This window comes from Corapipo altera, unplaced genomic scaffold (assembly GCF_003945725.1).
Source record: "Corapipo altera isolate COAL_440 unplaced genomic scaffold, ASM394572v1 75, whole genome shotgun sequence".
In the NCBI taxonomy this organism is placed as follows: domain Eukaryota; kingdom Metazoa; phylum Chordata; class Aves; order Passeriformes; family Pipridae; genus Corapipo; species Corapipo altera.
In genome coordinates this window covers 1756274-1783324 of record NW_020884887.1, presented here as the reverse complement: position 1 = coordinate 1783324, position 27051 = coordinate 1756274, and the positions used below count along the sequence as shown (strand labels likewise).

At 40.4% G+C, this 27051-nt stretch overlaps 1 protein-coding gene across 1 annotated transcript; it reads right to left on the bottom strand.

The window, feature by feature from the left end:
* Nucleotides 1-4438: 4438 nt before the first annotated feature.
* Nucleotides 4439-26980, bottom strand: PANK3 (pantothenate kinase 3). Its single transcript, XM_027643309.1, has 7 exons — nucleotides 26859-26980; nucleotides 17344-17696; nucleotides 16271-16524; nucleotides 15478-15654; nucleotides 14495-14618; nucleotides 12098-12223; nucleotides 4439-10789 (listed from the first exon to the last, which is right to left on the bottom strand). The coding sequence occupies exons 1-7, from the start codon at nucleotides 26884-26886 to the stop codon at nucleotides 10739-10741; spliced, it is 1113 nt and encodes a 370-aa protein (XP_027499110.1). The 5' UTR covers nucleotides 26887-26980; the 3' UTR covers nucleotides 4439-10738.
* Between the last annotated feature and the right edge of the window lie 71 nt (nucleotides 26981-27051).

The window sequence follows — 27051 nt, the reverse complement described above, 5'->3', positions numbered from 1 at the left end:
CTGTTAGGAAATCTCTCTAAAAATGCTGGGATTTTTTTTCTCCAGCAACACTTCCCATCAGCAAGAGCTGCAGCAACTGGGAAAGAGGCTTTGAGTGTGACGTTTCTCTTAGTATTTTGTTGACACTCTGTGCTTTGGAAAAAATCTGTTCCAGCAACTACAGTGACTGGAGACCAGTGATGTGTTAATTAAATATTGTGAGGAGTGACCCAAAGCCTTACTGTGCCATCACATCGCATTGTAATGTGATTTTTAGGTTAAACAGCACGTCCTAAACCCAGCTTTACCTTCAACACCATGTCAGCTCATGAGAGGCAAACTGTGCCAGTGTTTCACCTTCCCTCAGTTCGTTGTCCCGTTGTGCAGGATTTGCTGAGAGCAGGAACACGAGCAGCAGCACGTGTCACACCTGCTCACGTGTCCTGCCTGCTCTCAGGAGAAATTAAACCTGTTTCTGTAAGTCACTGCAGGTCCCAGATCAAATGCCCCCGAGCTGGATCTTTAACTGCTGTTGACTGTCTGTACAATCCCTGTGAATGTGGGAGAGTGGGGGCACACCCCAGGGATACCCCAAACCCCCATGTCCATGGAAATGCTCCCAGGTCCAGCAGGTTGGATAAAATGTAGTTTAACAAAACTTAGCAAATTTATTTGAAAATAACCTTAGAATGGTTCTGAAACAGCTTCACTTCCTTAGGGGTTTCAGGCTCCCAGCGAAGCCCACCTGGAACCATCACATCTAGGAGGAGCTGCAGAATGCAGCGTAAACCAACAGATGATCAAGGTGGTGACTGAGGCAATTTTGGGTTTCCTTGGTCCAGAAGACCTAGAATGATTACTGGAAGTACAGACCAGGGACATGCCAATTTTCAGGCAGAACTCCAGAACTGGGGTTATAGCTGTGACTCCTCTTACTTGGAGTAAAACAATCAAACTCTTGCTTATCAAGAAACTTTGAGTGTGGGCTGGGCTGGTTAAAAAACCCCCGCAGTTTTATGTTAAAATTTGCTTTCAAAAATATGCTTTGGTCAAAGTATAAATGCCTTTGATGGTTGGCATATAAATTTAATAGTGGAGATGATGATAAGGAAGTGCAGACTTGAAATAAGGTACCAAGTGTAACAATAAGGGTACTTTAGGTTTCACACAAATTATCAGAGGTTGTAATGGATCACTGGATATATCTTTAACAGCCATGGTTAGAAGTCTTCTAAAAGAAGTGCTAGAGGCAGCTAAATTAGAAATATATGTGTCTCTACATCATCCTACAACCATTCCCCAGCACTGCCAAGCCTGTAACTAAACCATGTCCCCAAGTGTCACATCTTTATGATACAAAATCACATGGGGTGAGCATCTATTGTCACTGTCCTGGACTACAGGCAAGAGGGGATTCACACCCACCCCAAATGATCCTATGGGGAAAATCACCACACTGAGGCAGTTCCTATAGAGCCTTGAGTGGGAAATGAGCAGTTGTTTTTGTGTCAAGATTAATCTTGGGTTTGTTAGTTGATACAGAGAAAAAGGACACAGAGCCAAAGCACAACCGCAGCTGGTGAACTGTCACCAAACAGCTTAAAATTAATACCACATTAATTAACACCACATTAATGTCTGAGGCTGGAAAGTTCTGTGTTTTGTAACTGTATCTGTGTGCTGAGGCAGCCTCCTGCATACTGCAGTGTTTGCCTAAAGCTCCTCTCTTGGTCTGGCAGCAGAGCTGTTTGCATTGGCAACTCTCTGCCCCCCTTCCCTGTGCAAGGTCCCAGTGTGAGGGAGAAAAACAGCTGAAAATGGAGAACTTGAAATCACACCCCTTCTATGAGATCCCCAGAGGTTCCATTCTCACCCTTCAGAGCAAAGAGCAGCAGTGTTTGGTGTGAAAAATGCTTGTAACATCTACAGACATTCCTGGTGGGACTGGAACACATTTTTTAAAAGTGCTGCATAGCAAGACTGAATATCTGTTTGTCTGAAGGCTTTTTTACACTGACTTTCTCCACATCATGTTTTCCTGTGGTAGCAGAATCAAACCCCAATCCTCAGAGGATGCAAGAACTGCAGGACCAAAGTGTTTTCCTGTCACCTGCAGGTCTCAGTTTGAGCTGAGAATCACCCAAAAAATACCAGAGACAGGTGGGGTGTTAATTTAGGGATAATGGATTGATTGGGAAAAGCTGAGAGAGCTATGGCCTCCAGCTGTCAGCAATACCCCTCATACAAACAGGCTGGAGAGGCACCACTTTTATAAGTAAAACTGTTGAAATTACTCACCTTTCCTGGCTGAACCAGAAGCTGATGTTACACCTCAGCCTAGAGCAGGGCCCTGCCTGTGGGTCACCCACACCAAGGGTGGGAAAGGCGGGTGAGCAATGGCAAGCAGACTGGTTTCCAGAGGATGATGAATGGTGCCTGTCTCAAAAACTGGCTACATTAAATACCCCAGACTGAAAGCTGAATCAATTGCAAATTTAAAATAAATAAAATTAATGGCCAGAAAGGAGATCATGTTATTAGAAGCTGCACACTTGCCATTCCCCTGGTATCAACTTACAAAGGATGGGGTCTTACTGACTCTGGAGTTTTGAGTTTGTTTGGGTTGTACCTTTTTCCACCCTTATCCTTATGTGCTCACCATCAGCACAGCAATGTGCCTTTCACGAAAGGTAAAGCCATTCCTGAAGTCTCTGCTTAACCAGGGGACAAGTGAGTAACAGCAACACACTGGGAGAGGGGCACAAAGTAGCATCTCAGTGTTCCCCACACCCTGCTTGCAGCTCTCCAACAGGGACCTGAAAAGTCTTCCTTAAAAAGTAATGTCTTTTCCTCCTAAATTACTGCTGTAAACCCTTGTACACCTACAAGGGAATTTTCCCTGGGGAATTTGTATTGTCTGCTATCAAAAGACATCAATAACTCCACAAAGCAGGCCAAGCCTGTGATATAAAAAGTACATGAACAGATCACGCCAGAGGCAGCTCGATAATTTGCATTATCTGGACACACCTCGGTTATGAAAGACTCAACCTTTTATACATTTAACACAGCCCCTCCAGGAAAGTGAGGAAAACACTGTGTTACTCACAGATTGCAGGCTGGTCTCCAATCTGCAGCCATAAGCCTGGAGATCTTGGTCAACATCTGCCTGGTCCCTCAGGGCTGGGAACAGCACAGTGTGGCCAACCCTGGTGCTCCCACACAGGGTGCACAAGGTGACTGTTACTTTTCTGTGCAGTGGCCCAAAATGGCAGAAAGGGGATCTACTTATTGAACTTGATGGACAGAGAGGCCTTTGGATTAGGGGGTTTCACTCCAGGATAAAGGGCAAACAAGTTTTCATCTATAGTCCTAAAAAAGAGGGAAGTTGTAAGTATTATTAAATCAGAGGTTTGCATTTCTGAGTAAAAAAAAAAAATGCAAATACAGCTGGCTTGAACAGTCTTACAGCAAGAGGAAGTCACTTGTTTCATACAAACTTTTTTAAAAAAAAATCAGATCAACAGCTAAAACAGAAGTAAATGAAGCTCACACAGCTTGCTCTGTCCCCTCAGCTTGCACAAGGGCTGCACCAGGAATCAGTTAAGGACTCCAGCTGAAATGCAAACCAGCTTCCACAAAAAGCTGCTGCAATTCACTCTAAGAGCTATTTCTGCACTAAAAAGGCACACTGAACAAATCAGCACCCTCTCAACTTGTAAAGCAACCCATGTTTCTTAGCAGCTCATTTCCCTTAAAAAAAATATCACTGTGGTGCAGAGCTCCTCTTTGCCAGGCTCAGGGGAGATACAACACAGAAGGGAATTTTCATTTTTGGCAGTTTAAAGCAAAGTTTTGGGGTTTGGATGGCTAAAATATTTGTACAAAACCTTGAAGAACCACCTCTGACACAGGAAGCCTGTCACAAGATGCAGTGCCAGCATGCTGCTGTGCCACAGGCTTCATTCCTCACAACTTCTTGGGCATGCAAGTTAAAACAACCTCAGGACAACACTATTTGGCTTTTGAAAGCATAAGCAAAAGGCAATTCCAGCAGAGAAGTAATTACAGTTTATATATAATGTGCAGTTTACACATGAAGTATTTTATTCAACAGTAAAATGCCTCTCTGATTCACCCAGCCACGTGCAGGAAGCAGGAGGTGCTCTCAAGTTAATTTGGAAGGGGAAAGCTTGCATAGCATGTTTTATCCTTCAATACTGCATAACTGAATGTTCTTTAGGGCACCCAATGTTTCTAAAAACAGGACATGAATGTTAGAGCTGTGAAGTATCAGCTTATTAGAGGAAGAAAAGAGCATGAAACCACATTGAGTCGTGCTGCTGTAGTATAAAAATGTTCCACCACAACCCCCAGTATCAAATACCACAGCAGCTTGTGATGCTGAATGAAAACACCCAGAAATCCCTCCCCAAGCCCCACAAACGCAGGCCAACAATGAACAATCTCAAATTATTTATTAGGAAAAGACAAAGGACTGTTTCAACATTCGTACAGAACAAACGGTAATAAACCCAGGAAAATCAACTGTAAAAAGTAGGCCCATGACAGAGGAGTTGGGTTATGACAAAGCAAATGAAATCCAAACTTCATTCATGCAAACAAGCAGTAAAGAATTATTTACAGTTTCGATGGGATGAATTATAGCATTGGCCATATTTGGGCCCAAATCAAATTACTCAGTGACATAGTAAAGGGATCTAATCTGTACATTCAATAATGAGGATCTATAAAAAGAAAAATAATTTAAACAATTTACAAGATGGCATAAAAGGCATCATTTACAAGAGCTGTATTAACAGGTGACACAAAGGTATTCATCAGTAATTTATGAATAAAAATTTGTAGCACGTATTTTTACATCACATCTTCAGTGTCTGAACAGTAAACAAGGAAGCAGAGACATACCATGAGTGCAATGTAATAGAATAAGGCAACTTAACCAAATGGCTCTTCAGAGAACTTCATCCTCCAAGGGTTTACAAGTCATAAATTTGCCTGCTTGCTCTGCTAACTAAAACAAATGTCTGAAGACAGCAACTGGTGATCACAAGGCCTGCACATGACGAGACAGTAGATGGAAAATTAAATGCTTGTTTGTTAAAATGCCAAAACTCAAGAATGTAAAAGTGCAGATTATCAAAAGCCCTCTATGCCCTAACACCAGCACACTCATTTTCATGTTCTAGATGTTGTAATTTAATAGGTCTCAAAATACTAATTCACTAGTCTTATAAACTCTTTTGCAATGCACAGTCTGAAACTAATATAACTCCTCCCAAAGCTTGTATTTACAATGTTCTGAAGTTGATGGTAGAAGAATTGTGAAATGCTAGCAATTTATAGCAAAGATTAGCAACTGACACACGATATTCCAGTTCATTTCATAGGCAAGGCTAATTAGCACATTTAGATTTTAAAATCACTTTAAAAGGGTATTTTTGAATTCTCAACAGCTTCCCCAAAAGCTTTCAGTAATGGCTGAATTTCTTGAAGTTTTAGCAGAGAACACTATTTGTGCAAACAGCTACAATAACAACATGAAGGCTAACATGGAAATACAGCAGTGAAGAGTATCTGTGTCCTAATGCACAACAGGAATATTATGGGCCTTACAGGAAGCAGCACAGGAAGCCACACCTGCCAATGACTTGCCACATTAACACAGTCCACATACTCAAAAAAAAAAAAGGATCCCAACATACCCAAAAGGGAAACTTGAAATAAGGCCAAAAAGTATTGGCAAATGATAAAATTTTCAGTCTGTCAAAAGGACTAGGTCATAAATATTTTTATTTACAATTTCTAGTTAGAATCTTTATTTTCAACAAATGATTTAGCACCAGCAGGAATATGCAAAGTATCATTACTGTGTTCCCCAGGCAGAAGACCTTGAGGCCAAATCTTGCTCATTAGTTTAAAAGGATCATCTACTCAAGTAACTAGAGTGAGCAGGATTTGGCACTCAGTCATACAAACTGAGACTGCTCAAACATATTCCATCAGCACATTAATAATTACAAACAGATTACAGCATCTTTTGAGATGTTTTCAGAAAGTGTGTTTTTTAGAATACTTAATATGCTTTACACGTGTGAAGTAAACAAAACTAATAAAACAGGCTTATTTGCAGACTTTTTTTAACCTTAGAGCATTTTACCACAGATGACAAAATACTGGTGATGTACTTTAAAATATCAATAAAACTTTAAAGAATGTAAGCAAGATTTATCCTTCTGTGATAAAGCATTTTTTTTAATCTCCCATGGTCATATCTGAGGACTAAATTACCCATTTTATCCACAATGATTGTGAAGTTTACCCCCTCTGACTGTGTGTTAACAGGAAATAAAAAAACCTCAACAACAACCAAACAGTAACTGTTTGTGTCAAATATGTCTTGAGCCCTGCTCTGTGACCTGAAGGTCTTGGTCAAACACTTCTAATCTGACTCATGGATTTTTGTTCACTTTTGAACCTCAACAAAGCTCTGTTAACATGCTACATGTTTTCTAAGCCTACATAATCCATAAAAAGGATGTAGATAGGAAAACAAGGACAGGGGAAAGAATTAGTCTTATGTGTTTAAATGAACTGAGGATAAAGAAGTTGACCAGAACCAGCTCAACAGAACCACACTGACCTTCACCTCTGCTCTGAACTGAACTGCCTCCTCAGGATTACAGGGATGCCCTGATACCCAGAATGTGAGCAGGGGTTGACTGTGAATTTATTCATTAATGTAAGTTAATGAATGTGAAAGACACCATCAGCCTTTATCTAGCACAGACTGGCTCTAGAAAAAGACACTTTGATTAGTTCCAAATGTTAAAACCCCACTGTTACTCTGAAACATTTAGAAATGAGAAGTTATTGCAGCTTATGTGGAAGCAAGTGCTTCCTGAAGACCTGCAGTGGACAGAGACAAGGTGTCAGTGTTACAGCCCTTGAAGGCACCCTGCACGTGAACTACCAACAACTCAGTGCAAGCAGGAATGTCACAGTGCTTCTCAAGGGGGATGAGAAGCCAGAACAGAACTTCTGTTCTTAATATACAGGCTTAGAGTTAAGTGGGACAGCATGGTCTCGTGTTCTTTCCACTCTGTTACTCTCCAAATATGAACTGAGGTGTTGGCAGAACCACACAGGTGCTTGAGAGAGGGAAAGATCTTCCAAAGACAGGTCTGAACACCCTTTGGACATCTTGACCAAAATATTAGCTAAAGAGTGTATCAATGCACTTTCTCTATGAACTGCTAAATATATCAAGACTTTACTAAAAAGAATGAAAAATTGTTTATATTTAAACCTCTGCTGGCTTCAGTAAAGAACACTGAGGATGTGTTCATTCCAGCCTGCTAAATACTCAAAGTATATTGTAGGAGTTCCTCTCTCAACCAAACTGCAGTTAGCTAAGCAGAATTAGAAAGGTGAAAGTGGTTAGCTCTAATAGCCTGGAATAACTTCATCTAAAATTGAACTTCTCTGTCCAGAAATAAACAGTACTTATCTCACTATAAACCTGCATGATTTTTAGGGAGATACTGATACAACAAAACTGTGCGTAATACTTGAAAAGACCAAGCTGGAGGGATGAGACCAGGAAATGCAAAAGCATTACCCCAAGATCAAGGGATGGGAAGCCAGAAACCTGAGGCTGTTCTCCTGGCATCTCTTGCTACACGGGATTGAAGGGATCATCTCCATGGCCAATTACATTACCTGCCATTTCACTGGTAAGTAACATTCATCAGGAAACCTCATGGATAAAGTCCCAGTACCATTAAAATTGGCATTATATGACAAAATTAAAAGGCACTCGCATGGCTGACTGAGCTGAAAATGATTACACATTCAAAATGAGTTTTGCATGTTACTTTAGAAGAAGTATCACAGAACTTTCCTCTAGAGAAGTGGTTCCACTTGAGAAGACAACAGTAGTCCTGAGAAAACCCCAAATTTTCTCTACTGTAGTACATCACGTTGCATCCATTCACCCTAAAGCTGCTTCAACCAGTTGGCTTTGAGGAAATGGCAAGGGTGAAAGCAAAAACAGAGAGGATGAGGAAAAAGCAAGTTACTTCACTGATTTGTCTAAAAGAAACAATCCTTTTCAACCTATTTAGAAGAGAATTTCAAAGAAAAGACTTTAAGGCTTATCTTGCAACTACTTGTGATGCCTATCATTTCTCCTGGTGGTAGAGTCAATCTTTGGGGACTCTAATAACAAGTTCTAAGCTGACAGAAAATGAGATGAAACCCAAAGATGTGGATTAAATACAGGACCCCTGGGCTTTACAGTAGGGCTTGACAACTGCTCTGGTTGCTCTTGTAATGAAGTACCAATTGTGCTGATTAAACTAGGAACAGGAAGCCAATTTTTTTTAGAAGCTCAAGGGAAGTAAACCAGAGGTAGGGCATACTTTTTGATTCTCACAGTAGTTTCTATACAGTACAGCTATTCAAGAATTACTCCACTTGTTTATTTTGTAACTCTGTACAATTTACTTAAATAAAAAAAAATGTATCTTAGGTCACGTCAACTTTAATTGGTTTAATGAACCATGGAAATTAGGTAATCACCTGCTATGTGTGCTTTTGGTTAAATATGTAAGTAGCTTCTAACTACTGTTCATGAGGACTCTCAGTATCACCAAGAGAACTGAAGTAGCAATAAACATGGTCTAAAGGAACTGTTTCTAATGGAGCTGTAGTACATGTCTTAAAAGTACCTCACTTTGCAAATAAAATATGCAGTTAGTTTGCAAACTTTTCAGCAGGCTGTCAGAACACTCAGAAAATTAAGTTTCCACATGGTTTTATTAACCAAATAAAGTTTACTTTTGATAGTCAATCATGACCCAAAAGAGCAGTATACAGCATTTATAAAGACATTCTATAAAAACCATATTCATTTATTTTCTGAAGTGCTCTGAATTAGCATTAGATCAGCTGAACTGTGAGTGTAATTTTTAGTTGTTTATGTCTGAAGTGAAACATCAAAAGCAAGCACAACAGAAATGTAGTACAAGTACCAGGAAAAGCAACAATAAATGGAACTGCATTTGCAACTGGCGTTGCACTTAAATGAGTTGCCTACTCTAAGGTACTGTACTCTTAAAGGACCACAGAAAATCTTAGAAGATAACATATGATGTTAGTATGGGGCTTTGAGTTGTAAGAAAGAGAAGACTGAAATAGCACACAGGGTTTCTAACACACTAGGTGGGTGTATCTGTAAATACAACACAGCCATGCTGTGGAATACTCGAGCAATCAGTTTTAAAAATACCTTAAAACCCCGAGATATCAATGTGTTCTGGTCTGGTTGCTCCTCATGCACATACAGGAAATATTTAACATGAAAATATAATAAAATTGGGTAGCTCTTTAGTCCACAAAAATTCACGTAGCTAAGGACTGTATAATGGTCTTGTAAGTTTAAGATCTCATGCCCTGGCTTCAGGACTAAACTTAGTACAATAATCACAACTGTAAATTTTAAAAGTCTACAGAAAACCCCAAAGATCAGTTCCAGAGGATGGATTTTATCCCAAGGCCACGATTTGATGTTCCATATTGCAAGTGCACTAAATATTGGTCCGTTTGGTGCTGCAATACAAACTCTGATGCTGTCCTCAGCTTTCAAAAACAAACTTCCCAAATCCAAAAGTAAGGTAACAACCTTTCATTTTCAACATCTAATTAGATTCTGATCAACTCTTACAAAATTAAGTAGAAATCACAGTTTCAAATTAGTAGCCAAAATTTTCCAAATCTCCACAGAAATGAGCCAAAGCACCAGAATTATGAGGTCCCATATTTAGTCTATTTTATAAAGACTTCTTCAATTCTCTCAAGCTTTGTGGTACCTTTACAAATAATGACTCATGATGGCAGAACTGATAAAAGAGACAAAAAAAAAAAAATCCAGAATGCATTTTGGAAGTCATGTCCTCAAAAAAACCCAAAAAACAATGAAACGTGAAAAAACCTGTGCTCATTAATCACTAAACTCTTTTCCAAATCCAATCAAAGACAGAGGGATCTTCCCAAAATACCAGCTGAGTTTTCAAATAAATGAAGAGTGCAAGTGAATATTTTCATGAAACTTTCATAACATCAAATGCTTAATCTGCTGCTTTGGCTGATTCTTTGTGTTTCTATTCTTCCCACTGAAAATTAAAGCATTAACATTATTTCCAATAGACATAAGAATAAAATAATTACTGTTCTTAACTGTGGGAAGAAATGGTCTACAGATTCCTCTCATCTTGTAGATAGTACCTTGCTGTTTTAAAAGTTGTTTTCTGTAAGTACACAGGGGAAATTGTGCTCATAATATACTAAACTAATGAAAATAATTTTTCATTCATTAATTATATACAAAACTGATGGGCTTAAAGCCTCAGGAGTAAACTTTCAATATTTTCACGCTGAGCACTTAATGGTTTGGCATTCCTTTTGTCTTGGATTTCTGGAAGGTTGTTTTCAGAGGATGTATTGCATATTATGAGTTCAGCACTGGCTACATGTACCAAAGAACATAAATGATAACCACAGTTCACTTTCCAATGCCCAGAGTGAAACCCTTCCTTAGAACAGCAATACTCAGTAGCTAATCACTTCTTATAAAGTTACAGGCTGTTTTCTTCTCCCCTCCCCAGATTTAATTCCCATTGCCATAAACAAGTGTTGTTCAGGTGGAAAATAGTTCAGTGTAGTGACATCTGGTATCTCAACTGAAATTTGGCAGCCCAAGCAGAGCACCAACAGCTCCGAAGTATCCCTGTTGAAAAAAAAAAAAATAGAAAATTTCAAGTTTAAGTAGGGTATTAAATTTTGCACTACTCACATTTTAGTGACAACCACCATCTGATGGACCAATGCTACAGAAAGCACACCATACATTTTCAATATATAATATTCCATAATTTTTCAGAGCTTTGTGAAACAGAGCTTTTTATCCTTCTCATCTAGTTTAACTCTGGGGGATTTCACACCAAGCCTCACCATACACTGCAGGGCTTCTAAGACAGTGAATCCTAAAGAATGGAAATCATATTTGATTCCTTTTTCCTAGAGAAGCTGCATATTGTGGATGCCAAAAGATCTTCACTACCCACAGCAACACTGTTCCTAAAGTACAAGTTAAGAACTTCTTAAATTCACTGGATCTCACAATTTTTGACCCTCTGCTTACCTGTGCATAAAGAACCACGTTCTCCTGTTGGATTACATTCCCTCCTGTGGGGGAGTGAAATGTTCTCTCTCCCCTATAACTATGGAATACTGAAGTGTTTGGAATATACACTTGATTAAATGCAAGAGTTCAAAATTTACCCAAGAAAAATCTGAAGAACTGACAATGAATCGTTCTGCTATTACTGCAGACACTGGCACAGCCCATCAGTCCTGGGATAAGCAATAAAGGAAAAATGTTGTGAGAATCAACTGAAGGGGAACAGATCTGATGCTGTAATATTTGCAGACCAACAAACTGAGGACAAAAACTGCCGATCCACTGCCAAGAAACTACAAATCTGCCAACTGCTGCACCTGTAATCTGCTTGTATTTTAATCAAAACAGGTGAAAACTCTCAGCATTCCATACTGATGAATGGCAGCAGGTCAGTCTGAGAGCACAAAGTCACTACAAGAGCTCTGAGGGGTCTGTGGTGGTATAAAAGCTGGCCTTGTCAAAGGCAGGCTCAACTTTCAGGATGTTGCTCAAGCCCAGCAGAGAACAATGGGCCCGTTTCAAAGGCTCAAGCTTTAGATCTCTGGACTCTTTGAAATACAACACTTACTGTTGTTTCCATCCAAACTTAAGAAAGATTGTTGACCCTGGGCACAGACTTTAAGATTTTCTTGTCCCTCTCCACAGATCCACAGTGTGAACTGAGCTACCCCAAAGTGACTGAAGTACTTCCCTGGCAGAGAGCTGTTCCCAGAGAACCAATTCAGCACAAGCCTCCTCTTATTTCTAATGTTTACTGAGTACTTGGTGCCTCAGGATATCTCACGAGAGCTACTCAATAATGCATTTTTTATTTATGGTGGAACAACACATACAGATAAATGAACCACAGCATACCTCATGTTCTAGGAACAAGGCCTTCAGCTGGCCTTTTGACCAGTAATCCAGTGCATAAGCAAGAAGCTTCATCGACAAAGTATTCACACGCAAAAAATTGCCAACAAACACAACTCTGTTTATTTTCTAAAAAGAAAAGAGGAAAACGGCAAAGGATTAAGACTTTTCACTGCTTAACACAGCTTTGAAAAACTGAGCTATGAAAGAAGAGGCTGTCTCGAGCAAGGAAACAAGCCCAAAAAACCCAAACAACCCACAATTAAAACATGGATTCAAAATTTAAAACATGGCACACTCGGGGAAAAGGAAAGTCGGCTGGACCCACAAGAATTAAAGGACTTAATTTACAGACAAGTAGCATTTGTGTTGCAAATTAAGCGAGCACTTTCAGTAATTAAGCCAAAGAAACAGCCCAGCTACAAGTGAAATGAAATGAAAGCTAGTTCTGTTTGGCAGAGAAGACTCAATGCCTTCATAGCCCTGTACAATGCTGCTTGATCCATATGCAACAAGGCAGCACTGTAAAGAAGCCGAAGACAGTAAGACATGGCAGGTGTTCCTTTCATCTTCAGAACTCAATAAACCTCAGCACAGCATCAGACCAAGAGTTAATACTGCAGGTGAGCTGTGAATTTTAATCAAGTCAAACGTAAAAAAGTGAAAAAATCATTTAATTTTCCCCCATTCGCTGAAATAAACCCAACGTTAAGCGAAAGCAACATTAATGACACAAGAAAAGAAAATTTAATCGTGGTAGTTCTCAGTATAGTGCTTAGATAAGCACTTAATTACACAAAATCAATAAATATATTAATTGTATCTAAGTTGTCATACTAGTTTTTGTAACAATTCAACCTGCAGTGAAATGACTAACATGGGACTGTTTTTTACCATCTTGATCTTGATTAGTTCCCAGTGAAGACAAAGTAGATACACCATTAAGGCACAGAACCATAATTCTGTTCTACTGCAGGAAGCCAAAATAATTACATCCATTTAACCTTTATATATCAATTCAAGATACTAGTTTGTATATCCCTATTAACTGTTTCTTATGATTTGTAGTTCTGTGACATAGCTGGAATGACATCAAAACAATTGGAATAAAGCTAGTTTGTGCAGTTTACAAGTTCTGATTTGTCCTCCTTTACTCCCACCCTTAAATATAAATTTCATACATTTGTCTCAGTCTATTAATATGTACTTTCAACTTCACTCTCATTTTAACTCTTTGTTATCAAGTTTTGCCATAAAGCAAAAAGCCAAAATTAACTTAATACTCACAAAATTAACTTTATTCTCCAAGACAGATATGAGAAAAAGTCAGAGAATGGAACTGAGGGAGACCATGGAATATTAAAACCAGAAAAATATATTAGTCTGGCTCCTAAGCAAAAGGAGGGTTTTTCAGGTAACAAAGTTGTTGGTACTTCTGAGGTGATCACATCCAGAGATTTTAAGCAGAGTTCTAAATACAGTTACCCATAGTCTTTACCAGGAAAGCTGTTACCAAACCTCATTTTATCCAAATGAATAAGGAAATCCCTGGTGCTCAGACAGTAATGCCTTCTATACCTAAATTCAGTGTTCTTCCACAGCTTCTTGACTGCCCATGGTCCTATTGAAACTGAACACACACTGGGTCTGTTTAGCAGGACTTTGAGAAATAGATGATGGCAGGAAACCATCTTGGTATCAACCAGCAAGGTGACAGGTGTCAAAACAACCTGAAGTCTCAAAAGTCAGTAAAAATTAAAAATAATGCTTAACTAGAAGCAAGGCTTTCCACAGGCTTCAATCAGAGAATAATTTCAGCTTGAAGAAACTGCTGGAGGCCATCAGGTCCCATGCACTGCTCAAAGCACCAATTTAAATGCAGCAGTTGCTCAAGGCACATATTCTGAAACTCTCCAAGGACAGAGTCCATGTTTCAGGGCTGGACATACTCCCCAGGTGAGCCTGCCCTGGCAGGTGGGTTGGATGGGATGATCTCCAGAGGTCCTTTACAACCCTGACTATTCTGTGACTAAAGCAGTAAGAATGGGTTCAGAATATTTTGACTGTCTTTGGAGAATTGGGACATGGATCTCTTTGCCAATGGGGAGAGCAACTTGACAAGGAGTGCCTCCAACCAGCTTTGTTAGGGAATGGAGCCCAAAGCCTGCAGGGAAGTGAGGGAGTAGGGGAGCACAGGATGTTGTGATGAAGGACTTGAAGTCCCCTTGCTAAACCAGGATGATTGTGGGCACAGCCCAAGGCTACACAACACCACATGAATTTCCTCATTTCATCTGAGAACGTACTAAAAGGTTTAAAATTATACATCATTTTAGCAGTCATTTAATCCGAAAACAAATAACAGACCTGTAGAAAGATCACTTCCTTGTCAGTTTTTACCTCATTTACTGCACACATCCGGGCAATAGAGCCAATGTTATTGGTGATGGTGACCAATATGGCTCGTGCAAGATCTTCTTTACTAACAGACTCTCTCTTCTCTTTGTAGATCATGTTCCCAAAACTAGAACAGGAAAAAATTCCATTAATTAAAAGTGATTTATGTGCCTTTGAAGTAGTAATTTCAGAATGTAATTTTTATGCTGTAACAGAACCTAAGTCTCATGTTTGTTCTTGAGGAGCTCCCTTTCAAAGTCTGTGTTAAATACAGCAATTTAACACTACATGTGTATTTATTCCTTCACAGCAAACAGTCAATCTTGTTACAATAATGACCCCCAACAAAATATTTTTGTTCAGGTTGACTTCCATGAAGAACTATCTACAGCAAAATGCAGTCTTATTCTTTGGTATTATTTGGGGCTGTGTTTTGGATTTGTGTTGGAAATTGTTGATAACACAAGGATGTTTTCATTATTGCTGAGAGGAGTCAAGGCCTTTTCTGCTGCTCAGCCCACCCCATCAGCAAGCAAAAACAAGGTGCACAAGGACTTGGGAGGGGACTATTCTGTTCTGTTCCATTTCTGTCCTACTAAAAAAATCTTTATTTCAACCCAGGAATTTTGCTTTTTTCTCCCCATCTCACTGGGGCAGTGAGTGAGTGGCTGTGTGGTGTTCAGCTGCCTGCCAGGTTAAACCACAGCACCTCTGCACTTCCTTCCTGCCACTCCTGTGATCACCTCACAAAAAGCTGTGTATGACATACCACATGAGCTTTCTTCAATATCTAGCTGGCAGGCACCTGCAGTTGTCTGTGGCTCTAAAACTTCTAAAAAGCTAAGGATATACACTTTTAAGATAAAAAGTAACTTGACAACAATAAAAGTTTGAAAAAAAGCAATTTTCTCCGCATTAATAGTTCAAGTCTTGTTTTCTAAGCCCCCCAAACCAACAGAAGAACCAACAAGGAGACTCTTGCTTACCTGGATGCTACAGCCCATCCTGGCAAGCCAAATCTTTCATAGTCTCCTCCATAAATATCCCGAACCAGCCTGTCAGCATGTGTGCTGTCTCCTTTGGATGCCATTTCCAGAGCTTCTTCAAAACTTTCACAGCCCGTCAACAAACTGCACAAACCAAGAAAGGTCCCTCCACCTAGACTAAGGACAAAGGAAACTAGTTGCTTTTAAGTAGTATTTTCTCACCTGAAAGACTCTTATGTCTGACTAACAAAATAAACAAATAAAGCCCTTCAATGTAGACACCGAGCTGTTCACTTTTCTGCTTAAGGTTCAATTCACAAACAGCTGTCAATCAATTTCCCACTATTTTATTTACAAGAAGGTAAGAGCTAACAAATAAACTCTCAAAATGTAAGCTGAAAGACTTAATAAGAGACAAACTCCTTAAATACCCACATCAGGCCACTGACTGATCCTTGATCATTTACTGTAAAACACGTGTGGACACATCTGTTCTCATGGAGCAAGAGAAGCAGAGGTTCACTGCACATGTTATCAAAACTTAAAACCTATAGAACTCTCACTATGGAGCACTTTTATCACTCATTGATAAATAAGATAAACTAAACTCCTCAATAACAGAACCATGGGAATGGGCTTCAATGACTGCAACTGTAAATTACACATAAAATACTTTCCCATACTACAGAGTGAAGAAAAGAATAGGTGGGGGAATCAGGGAGAGGAAGCATTTCAAAACCAGAAGGCTTTTTGTCCCACAGAGTAACAACCCCAACTCAGGTGTTTAGGTTACCTTGTTCCAGTTACTCTTTTATAGTTGTCTTTGGAATGGACTGATAAAATACTGACTCCTGAACCAATGTTAACAACCAGCAGTGGGTATGGATCATCCAGGTTAAAAGGCATCTTTTGGCATCTCTCAGGGTCTGAGGCATTTTCAAAATAATAGCACTCTGCCTGGCCATTGAAGCTGACAGAGTCTATGTACAATAAGCCTTTGACAAGGCAGTCAAGCTCATCCAGTTTGTGCAGCTGGAGGTTTCCAATCTGTGTTAGGAAAGAAAAAAAGACTGTGTCAACATGTTCTAACATTGCACAAACATGCTACAAATTTATGAGTATATCTGTACTGCCCAACTTTAAGAAGCTCTCTCAAGGCGACTAATTCAGGGACTTCAATCTCAGTATAAAGCCAACAAAGAATTCAGAAGTTCTGAATACATCAGTTAGCAAATCCATCTGACTATAAATCTAGATCTCAGACCCGAATCAAGAACAGACAGGCAGTATAAATATCTGCTTTGGTAAGCTCAAAGATAACTTCTGAGATACTCAGACATTAACCCACTGAAAAATTAGCCACATTTTTCACCAATTTAAATCCAAAAAAAGGTCACCAAATACCCTCAAGGCCCCACTGAGTGTTATCTTAGTGGAACTCACACATCTGCATGTCTTTTCAAGGTTTGTGGGTTCCCTCCCCCATCTTACAAGTCAAACAGTCATTTCTAAGATGTCAGCAGATAAAAAGCTCAATGGCATCGCACTAACTATCCTTGCAGGTTCATTAACGCTCCAAGGATTATCAGAAAACCACAGGGCAGAAATTCTGAGGGGCTTTTGGCTCACTACAGCTCTTCCTCACTTTGGCATGGGACATTTAAGCTGCCGTTCTCTCACAGAGCACAAAGACAATTTAACAGATGCTGTGGATTCCACGAAGGCCGTAATTTCCCATACTTCATACAGTTCAAAATTAATAATATTTGAGCACTGCACAGGTTTTCAAAATACTGATTATCTATTTATTATTTATTTATCATCAGCAATGCTTTTGGCATCAGGTCCAGGGTACAGGGTACCTACTGTGCGAAAATCTTCTTCGAATTTGTACGCGCCACCGCCGGTGGCACAGAGCACCGTGTGTAGTGTTGAAAAGTTTTTGTTTCTTCCCATTTGGATAAAAGTAGGCAAATCATGAGTTGGGAATCGGATAAAGTGCAAGTTTCCTCTTCGAGCAAAAATGGTCAAGTCTTTCAGCTCCAGGTGGACGTCCCGAATGCCGGTGGATCCATAGGCTACATTGGAAGTCAGGTATTTGCGGATGCTCTTCAAGCTTTCGACCTCCTCCTGCTCCTCCTCTGCAGTGATGTCAATAGGTTCAAAATAGGCAAGCTTCACCAATGTTCCCCCAATGTCCATGCCAAACCATGGGAAAGCTGTGAAGGTACAAGAATTATTGTTAAAGAGACAAAGCCATACATGGAACTTAAGAGTTAAACAAATGCTGCGCTACTTTTTCAACAAGACATTGACAACAAACCTCACAGGAATGAGGAATTAGCGCTCATTTCCATTACATGACCTTAAGTATCCCTCTGGCCACAGGTAAAAATGGGAAAATTAGCAACTCCACACATTTAAATGCTATTACATGTGCTCAGAAAGCCCAACTAAAACTCCCCAAACTATACCGTATCTTTCAGACCAACTCATAAACAAAATTTAACCACTTTTTTTTTACTGAGAACAAAGGATTAAAATAACGTTTCCTTCTAAAATAATAGCTCTGATGCACTTCAGCACAAAGACTGCAATGCACACGGGAAGAAAGCAGGTTACACATTAGAGCTGGCGACAGAGCAGGACAATATTCCTCCTCTAACAGCTCCTCACACAACATGTTTGAGAGGGAAGCTTTAATTTATTGGCATGCACTTGAAAAACTGGCACAGTTAAGATGCCCAATTTATACCCCTTGAAGTTAAAGGGATAACAAAAAACTCCTATTAAGAACTACAAGCAAACCACAAAATTAATATTACCGAATCTAGGTTCCTTTTTTTTTCTTTTTTTTCTTTTGTACCTTGGCTAGAAGAGGGCATTTCTGTACTACAAAACAACAGTAAGCCAAGTGCTTGGCCTTTGTCACTTCTGTGGCATGACTGCAGTTCCTAAGAGGGATTTTATGGTCTATGACATGCAGGACCATAACTTGAATATGCCTGCACCAATAAATTTTCCCAACCATGCTCAGTGAAACTGATACTCAGTAACTCTACAGCGAAGACAACATCTTCATCTGAGAGTTTTCCCACTGTCATCTCCCAGAAACAGTATTTAAAATTTAATTTGTAAGTTTAAGAAAGACTTTGAATATCCAGCTGGGAAGCTCATGTTTTTATTTTCTAACTGACATAACTTGCTTGTTTTGCTTGCCCTTTAGTTTTTTTTAGAGTTCCAGTTTATTTCTTCAGATGCAATTCATATCTTACAGAAATATGAAACTCAAGGACAAAACCAAAAAGATGTTAACATGTTCATGATGAGCAAGATGCAATTACACTGAATTTACATTACTAGTGGGATCTATTCTTGATAAGAATGATCTACCAAAACATTTTAATGTATTTAGGCAAGGCTGGCTGTGTGTCAGTTCATTTACGAGTGCTAAAGTTGAAAAGAAATTTCAAAGTTGCCTCAGCTTTCAGGAATGGGTACCCAGAGAATATTGTCAGATATTAACAAAAAAGATTTAGTTGGTTACCTTACTCATCTTGGAAAATTGCGTTTAAATACAAGAGTAAGTTCTGTGAGCAAAATCTAGCTCCAAGTGGAAATGAAGAAGGTCTATAACCCTGATATCTGCTGTATAAAGTAGAGGTCTAAGCATAAAGCCACACATGAACTGATTTCACAACTGCCTGACTTCTTCACCCTGTGACTCTGGACATAAGAAAATTTGTCACCTTACTGTTTGACCACAATTAGCTGATGATCTATTAAGTGACCTCACCAAGTTTCAGCCTCTTGCCATAAACGATGTCACAAGACCAAAAGCGAAGAAGGGAAGCTGATTCACCCAACGGACCAGAACACGTCTGCAGGAGTCAATCCAACCCATTCAGAATTTAACTAACACACAGCAAGCCATACTATCTAAAATATTTGGGATTCTTTCTGCTCAGTGGGCCTACTGAAAAACTAGGATCTAGTCCTTCACAACAGGAAAGAGGGGGAAACAGCTGAAAGTTCAGGCAATGAGCTTAATGAAGGTTTGGTGCAAGTCATGCCTGTTTGTCAGAAGATCCACCACATCCCATGTTAAATGATCCAAAAGGCTTTTGCAAATACAGTGTTAGTCACACCTCTAGAAATCTCAAGGTTTATGAATCAAGTATATCAAATAAAAAACTGAACTGTAAGTTTATTCCATGATTTAAACAGGAACGTATTTTATGCTGGAAAATGCGATCGTGCTGCACAATACCAGTTTTCTGGGTTAACTGAGTGATCTTAACAGCCATTTAAGGGTTTTGAAACTGAAGAAATATGCCTGTTTTCACCTCTGTGACAAACCCCAAGAAGTTTTACGTTTTTCTATTGAAAATTTGACAAGATTTGGCTGGTAAGTACATTGCTCAAGTTTCATTTGCAAGGTGGAGGAGTTGTGACAAGCAAGTGGGCCCACGTCCTGTTAACTTACTCCTTATACCAGCAGCCCAGAAATAAGAATTACACAAGGATTCTTGTGCTTGTAAGCCACTCCTGATTGATTTATATTGATTTTATTACAGGTGCAGCCAGGAAAATTACAGCCATTTTGTGTTCCAAACAGAAGGGGATACACATATGTGGCAAGAGCACAATCAGCTGGGACTGCAAGGATACAAGATTCATCCATGCTTGAGCTGCCTTTAAATAATGGAAATACATTGATTCTCCTGAATTTTAATATAATTGCACAGGGACACAACATGGAAACCTCCTATAGCTGCAGCCTTCAAATCAGATCGCTTCTGGAGGGTCCTGGAGCAGAATCCATCCCATCTGGATGGAGATGGATTGGAAAAAACAGGAACCCATGTGGAAACACCAGTTCCTCTTCCAATTACTGGAAGTGTTTTCATTTGCAGGGTTAAAATAAGGCCACAGAGAGATTCAGGATGGAGGACTAGTCAGAGTCCTAAGGAGAGTTTCCTACAAGACTTCCAGCAGCCAGGCTAATCCTGACAATGCCTGAAGAGGACACAGAGACTTTAAGTCCTGCCATACATACAAGGAACCTGTGCATCATTTTAAATCATGTATATGAGCTCTCTGCTTAAGGGGAGGTTGCTGCTCTTTGAGGCACGTCTGAAGCACAGTTTTCACTCTTACACAGCATATCTGCATCAGCAGCTGGTATGGTCTCTCAAATCCATGAAAGATTTCTCAGGCAGTCTTGCATTTGAAAGCTGGCTTGGAACATGACAAAAATAGCGTGGTGTGTACCTTGGGCTGAGAATATATAAATGACTCTAAAAAGTATTTTTATACTTGTATCTGTGGGTCATGCTTCTCTAAGTGAGAGATGTAGGAGAATGCCAGCAACAGAATCTTTTGGAAAAAATATCCCCAGACATCAGCTTGATCCTTTCAGCAGTCACAGTTAAAGAAATGTGCCTGGATGACACCGATACCAATTACACAACCTTCCTTTCAAGCTTATAGGTCTGCACAGACCAGGTTTGAGGACCTGCACAACTGTAACCACCATTCCACAGCTTCACTTTATAAGGAGAATCAATTCCTCTGCATTAAAACTGGGCTTTTTCCACAGCTCTAGGGGATTAGGTCATTAAAAGATTTTTCTCAGCTCTTCCTCTTTGTAACTATTCCTATTCCTAACAACATTCCACAAAAAGTGATGCACAGCTCAGAAGTATTCCCTGCTGAGAATCTGACCACTGTTCACAGAACAAATCCAGGGCCTATCTTTTCAAAGTTCAGCTCCTCTCTGCAGAGGTCAGCAACAATTTGAAAAAAAGAAAAGTAAAACTGAGTTTTTTATTCAACAAGCCCAACTGCCTTGGATAGACTACATAAAACTCCTTCACAAACATGCATTCTGCTTTTAGGAACTCAAGCCAGGCTCTGTTTAAGAATACACAAAACACAGAGTTTTACTATCTGAGAAGAGACAGATATATGAAGTAGAACACTAATTGGAAAATCAAAACCCATATGGTGTTTAATGTGATACTTCACAACAAATTTAACTGCCTCCAGGACAGCAAGAGGGGGATCATAACAAACAACCTCCTTAATCCAAATCCAGATTTTCTTCCACTCCTTAGCTCTGCCAGGAGCCACTGTGGTCCCTACCTAGACACAGCAACCAGGAACCTTTGCTATAAGCAACAAATTATTTCATATACACCACGAAGTAGCTTTGATGGTCAACCCCTCAAAAAATCCAGATGTTTAAGAGGACTCCTTAGCACTGCTTCCTGCAATGTAGAAAAGCACTTCTCACAAGGGAAGAGCACTGTGCTCATACAATGATGTAGCAATTCTGCTGAGTAAGAAAACCCTATGCTGGTGGTTGTTGGTTGTTTTTTAAACCATAATAATCTTTAGAGATACACAGGGAAGCCTCGTTCTCTTGTGTCTGCACTTCTCAAGTTCTTGGTGTACGCAGTTACTGGCAGAAATCTTAAGGTTATTTATATTTTATCATATAAGGTATTTACATGCCAAAGGAAATAATTACAGTAAAAAGTCTCTCATGCCAATACAAACACAAAGGCTGAAGTGTTTTCCTTTTACATGGACTCTGCTTCAGCAGAGCAGAGGACCTTTGAAGCTCTCCACCCAGACCACACACTAGTATTCTGATTTTGCACACTCACTTTGGATCCAAAGCTGCAGGAAGTACAAACTCAAAGACTTTTACTACTCTGCTTATTCAGTCAAGTGTAAGATTCTTCAGTTTAATGCTCTACTTGTATTTAGCTTCTAAAAACTGAGAAGCAGATTCCTGTCAGCCTCTTTCCTAAGAATGTAATGACACATCTGAAACACAAACACCTTTGAAATACTTCCTTCTCACTGTAAGATAAAGTAACATTCTGGGTCAACCCTGCATTAAATTAACAAGAACCAACCTTCAAAGAAGAGCAGCTAACCTCTATTTCAAGCTGGGAGCTCTGCACCATGGGAAAAAACACCAAATTCACAGCTGTCAGTAACAGCAGAGAGCAGCCTACATCACTTTGTGTCACCTTTGTAAGAAAGCTTATGTATTATTAAGACTGTCGCACTTCAAATACAAATGTAGCCTGGGGAACAACTGCCAAGGGTGCCAAAGTTCATGATTCCATACAGCCCTAAAATAAAGGGAAGGAAAATGACCATGAAATCCATGAAAACTTAAGCTTACTCCTGCCAGCACTGCAACAGTTCTCTATCAAAGTATGCAGTATTATCAGTTCTGATGCCCAAAACTTATCTTCCAATTCAGCCTTTGATAATAAAACCTTGATCCTATTCCTACCCAAATACTGACAAGGCAAACAACTATTTAAAAGTCATACTGAACTACTACACAGTGTTTACACAGAAACTAAATGTATCCTGCAGTTTCTCCAAATGCATTTTCCCCTCTGTACTACATCCATTCTTACACTTCCAGTGCTTCCCTAAAACATGTGCGTGCAGCAGAGTAAAACTTGGTGGCAAACTCTACCAGCTGAATCAGCTGGCAGACCAAGGCAGCTCATGTGTGCAATGGGACAAGCTAAGGGAGAGCACACCAAAGGCTGTGGAACTGCTAAATCAAGCAGGATTAACCTGATGGGTAGGCACCAAATGCCTTTGCTGCACCCATGTCCAGGGATGTACAGGGGTATGAGCCTCTACAGAGCAAAACTGCACTTCAAATGTCCTTAGTCCTTGAGGCACTGGAGACTTTCTCTCCTTAACAAGTTTTGTAACAGGTTTTTGGTTCAAATGTCCCAAGTCCAGCTCAAAATACATTTGGGCTGGACAGAATTAATGCATAAATTAAATGTCTCTGGCACATCCTCCCATTTTTCTTCGTGGGAAAACTTCTCCATCATGCCCCACAAACTCCCTGCACTTTCCCACTCAGCCACCTCTAATCACGCTCCACAACAGCCACAGTTACCAGTGGGAGGACAGGTGGGAATGGGCAATTACTGCAATTGCTCTTCATGAGGTTCATCACATCCACAAGTGGATGCCATATAAAGCTACCACAAGACACATCACTGCTTTCATCTTCTCTCTCCTTGCTCATTCTCTTAATTTTGTTGACATTTCAGCAGCCATGTCTTTGGGGATAGGTGTAATTATAGTGAGATACAGCATACAGAGGCATAATTTAACACTCACAGATACACTGTGTTTAACACAGTATAAACTGTGCCTGGCAGTATTAATATATTATTAGAAACACATTTTTCAACTGCACTCAAATGAGAACCTGTAACATCTGCTATTGGCTAGTAATCAGCTTTCAAGGACTAATAAGAAAATGCTAGGATACCCAAGACTATGCAGCAAGTTCTATAAAAAAAACAAACAAACAAACAAACAAAATCAATTTAAAAGAGATTCTCCATCAATCTAAATGGATTTTTCATCAATTTTACCACATCAATCCTGCATGGGATCACTGTGTCCATAATGATTACATGTGTCCATAGAACCATATTAGAGAAAATAAACTTGAAATTTTCATCTTTTCTTTATACTGATACAGCACTTTGCAAATCTCTGCTATGCACATTCATCTTTAGTGTGTCTCAGATCGCCTCAAGGGAAACGAAGGCATTTGTTCTCAAACTCTTTTCAACAAACAATCAAAAGGAACGCACTGTAAAAAGTAACATACACAGTGTACTAGATGTTAGAAGTCTCTGCCTTTCCTTCAGAGCCAAGAGGAAGGGCTCCAGCTCCCCTGGAGAGCACAGCATGCTGGCACTGTCCCTCTCGCCTTCCTCGCCAACATGCAGAGCTCCCTCTCAATGAGTGGCTGCTCTCTTCCCTTTAGGCAGATCCCACACAGCAGCAACTCTCTGCTCTCACATTTTTCATCTCAACCCACAAATAACCTTTGGAGGTTTCCTTGAAAACTGCCAGCCATTCTCCCCCAGAGGCATTTCCTCAGAAGAGTTATCACGCAACTGCTGCTTGGAAGGTTCCTCCCGGGGTCATCTGGTCCGACCTCTCAGTCACACCAGCAGGAAAACTGCCAACTCTAGATGAGCTCAACTATGGCTTTGTCCAGCCAAGACTTTAAGACCTCTGAAGTTTTTCAGGAATCCTTCACAAATGCAGACTCCACAACCTTTCCACTGCCCCACTAACTTAGTACAAAGCTTTCCCGATGTGAACTTCTGTTCTCCTCCTTTCAAATCCCTGACACCTCATCCCCAGCAGCTGATTTGAATGGCCCTTTACAAGCCTCTTCCAAGACAGCCAATCTCAAAAGCTGTGTTCCACAAATTCAGCTCCATTTCTTAGTTTTTAGTCCATCAAATTAGCAACAACACTAGCCAGATGAAGATCTGGAAGGGAGGACCACACAAGCATGTCTAGGCAGTGTATCCACATCAGAAGCCCTGAACTGGTTGGGTGTCTCCATTTTACCCTCTCTGATGACTGACATGACAGGCAGTGCAATCATGCCTTTTTTCCTGATGCCAAACATCACACATGAAAGCAAAGGCAGGCTAAGGCAATCTTCTCAGTTCCACTCTGCAGATTCTTAAGTTAAATAATGATTAACCATTTTTCCTCTGCAACAAATTTGGCTCCAGCACAGATGATTAGATACTCACTTGGTCTAAGGAACATGCACCCACCCAGCAATTGTGTTGAAAATTATCTACAACTGTCTTAGCCAAATAATTTGTCAACAGTCTAAAAGTGGTATTGTAAGCCAGCTTTCATGTCAATGTGAGCAGTTAAGCCAAACTGACAGCAGATTTTGGGCACCAGAGCCCCTGAACAGAAACGGACTTCCTCACCTTCAGTACTTTTGTGGATCTGCTCTCACACTTCAGTCAATGTGACTAACCAGGATCAGAGATCAGCAAAATGAGTCTAAAGTTCATTCCCTAAGAAACTAAGTGCTATTATCTTTAAAAAAGCCATCAGCTTCAAGGTATGTTCAAGAGCCCAGAAGAAATAAACTACATAGTTTGACACTGTATTTTTCCCCTCCTGCCTCTGCAGTTCCAACTGTTTATAATTCCCATCATGAAACCAACATCAAAGTTCAGGTTCAAGAAATGGAAGAGTGCAACTACAACTGTAGCATATTTGAGCAGCTACAACTCCTTGATAACATTTGCATTGTTATTTAACCATGAGATTTAAATCCACCACTACACAAAACAAGTCTTTGAGGTCCAGCAGAGACGCTCCTGAAATTAGCAGGTTTCTGCAACAGGAGCAGCCATACTCTCACAATTTTAATTATCAAACCACTGTAACATTTTACAGTCAATTACTCCTTCAGAGTCTTGATAACATTCCTTAATATTATACCAGGGGAAAAAAAACGCTGTCTGAACTGTACTTTTCATAAACATCATTACAGTAAATTGAGGAGTTTCCACACACTGGCATTAACAAGGGGTGATGACTAACTGGGTGCTACAAGATGCATATTTAGCGTTTCCTGAACAGACCACAAGAAACAAGGTACTTGCACAGCTTTTATAGCTATTTCTAGAGCTACACTAACACTTCCTGTTTTAAATACATGTTTGATGGTTTTCTTATTGGGCTGCTCAAACAATATATCTGAAACATCCCCTTTCAAGATCCTCTTTTAGCTGTATGCTGTTCATTTGCCATGCATGCCACAGGACCAACAGGAGGCCTAGAAATTTGGGACCAGACATTTTTTCTACACTGTAACTCACCCTGAAAGTACTTCTTGAAGTATGATGACAAAGAAAAAGATGCTTAATTCGGTGGAGCAATACCTGCATCCCTTTCAGCCAAGGCACACCTGTATTAGCTTGACAGGTGTGTTGACTTGCACAGCTGGTAGATCGTTTGCATGTAGATTAACTTTGCTCAATCCATACCTCTCTTCCCACAAAGAAGCACCTGTAATCTTAAGACATTTTGTTTGCTTTCACCTGAGTCTGAACCACGTTTGTGCCCTCCAAAAGAAATACGGTGCTCAAAAGCAACAAATAGTAAGGATATTGTTACAGCTGTGCTTATTAAAGGGGAGCATCCAGCATATTTTAATTAAAGACCTGCACCCAAATAATAGGAAATATTCTCTCTAAAAAGAATCGGGAGTTGATTAGCCCTTAAAAAGCCACCTGCGCAGGTGTTCGGCACAGCGATTAAACACCATCTCCATCAAACACATCACCCACACCCAGGGAACCGATGATATCGCTTTCTAGTCAAAGAGAAGCCCTTTCCCCGAGGATCCCGCGAGCCCCGACCCCTCCCTCAGAGGGACGCACAGGATCGAGGATGGTCTCCGCGGGCACCTCCCGGAGCCATGGCCGGGCAGCGCCCGCCGCGCCGGCCCCGCGCCCCCTCCCCCGGCCCGGCCTTACACGGCTTCTTGGCATCCTTGATCTTCATGGCGCTGCGGCGGCGGCCCGGCTCGCTGCCGGCCGGGGCGGGTCTCCTGTCCCTCGCCTGATGGGGCGGGCAGCGCCGGCGGCTCGGCGGGGCCGGGCCTCGCTCTCCTGATGCTCGTCGCGCTCGGGGCGCCCGCCTCCCGGGGAGCGGCGCTGGCCGCGCCCG

Bases quoted from the DNA above. Each gene is read 5' to 3' on its own strand.
- PANK3 (XM_027643309.1), bottom strand. From the start codon at position 26,886: ATGAAGATCAAGGATGCCAAGAAGCCGT. The intron at 14,619-15,477 runs GTAAGCAAGAGT...TTCCTGTTCTAG, and splicing joins GGATGGGCTGTAGCATCCAG to TTTTGGGAACATGATCTACA. The intron at 10,790-12,097 runs GTATGCTGTGGT...TTTTTTCAACAG, and splicing joins CCTTGTTCCTAGAACATGAG to GGATACTTCGGAGCTGTTGG.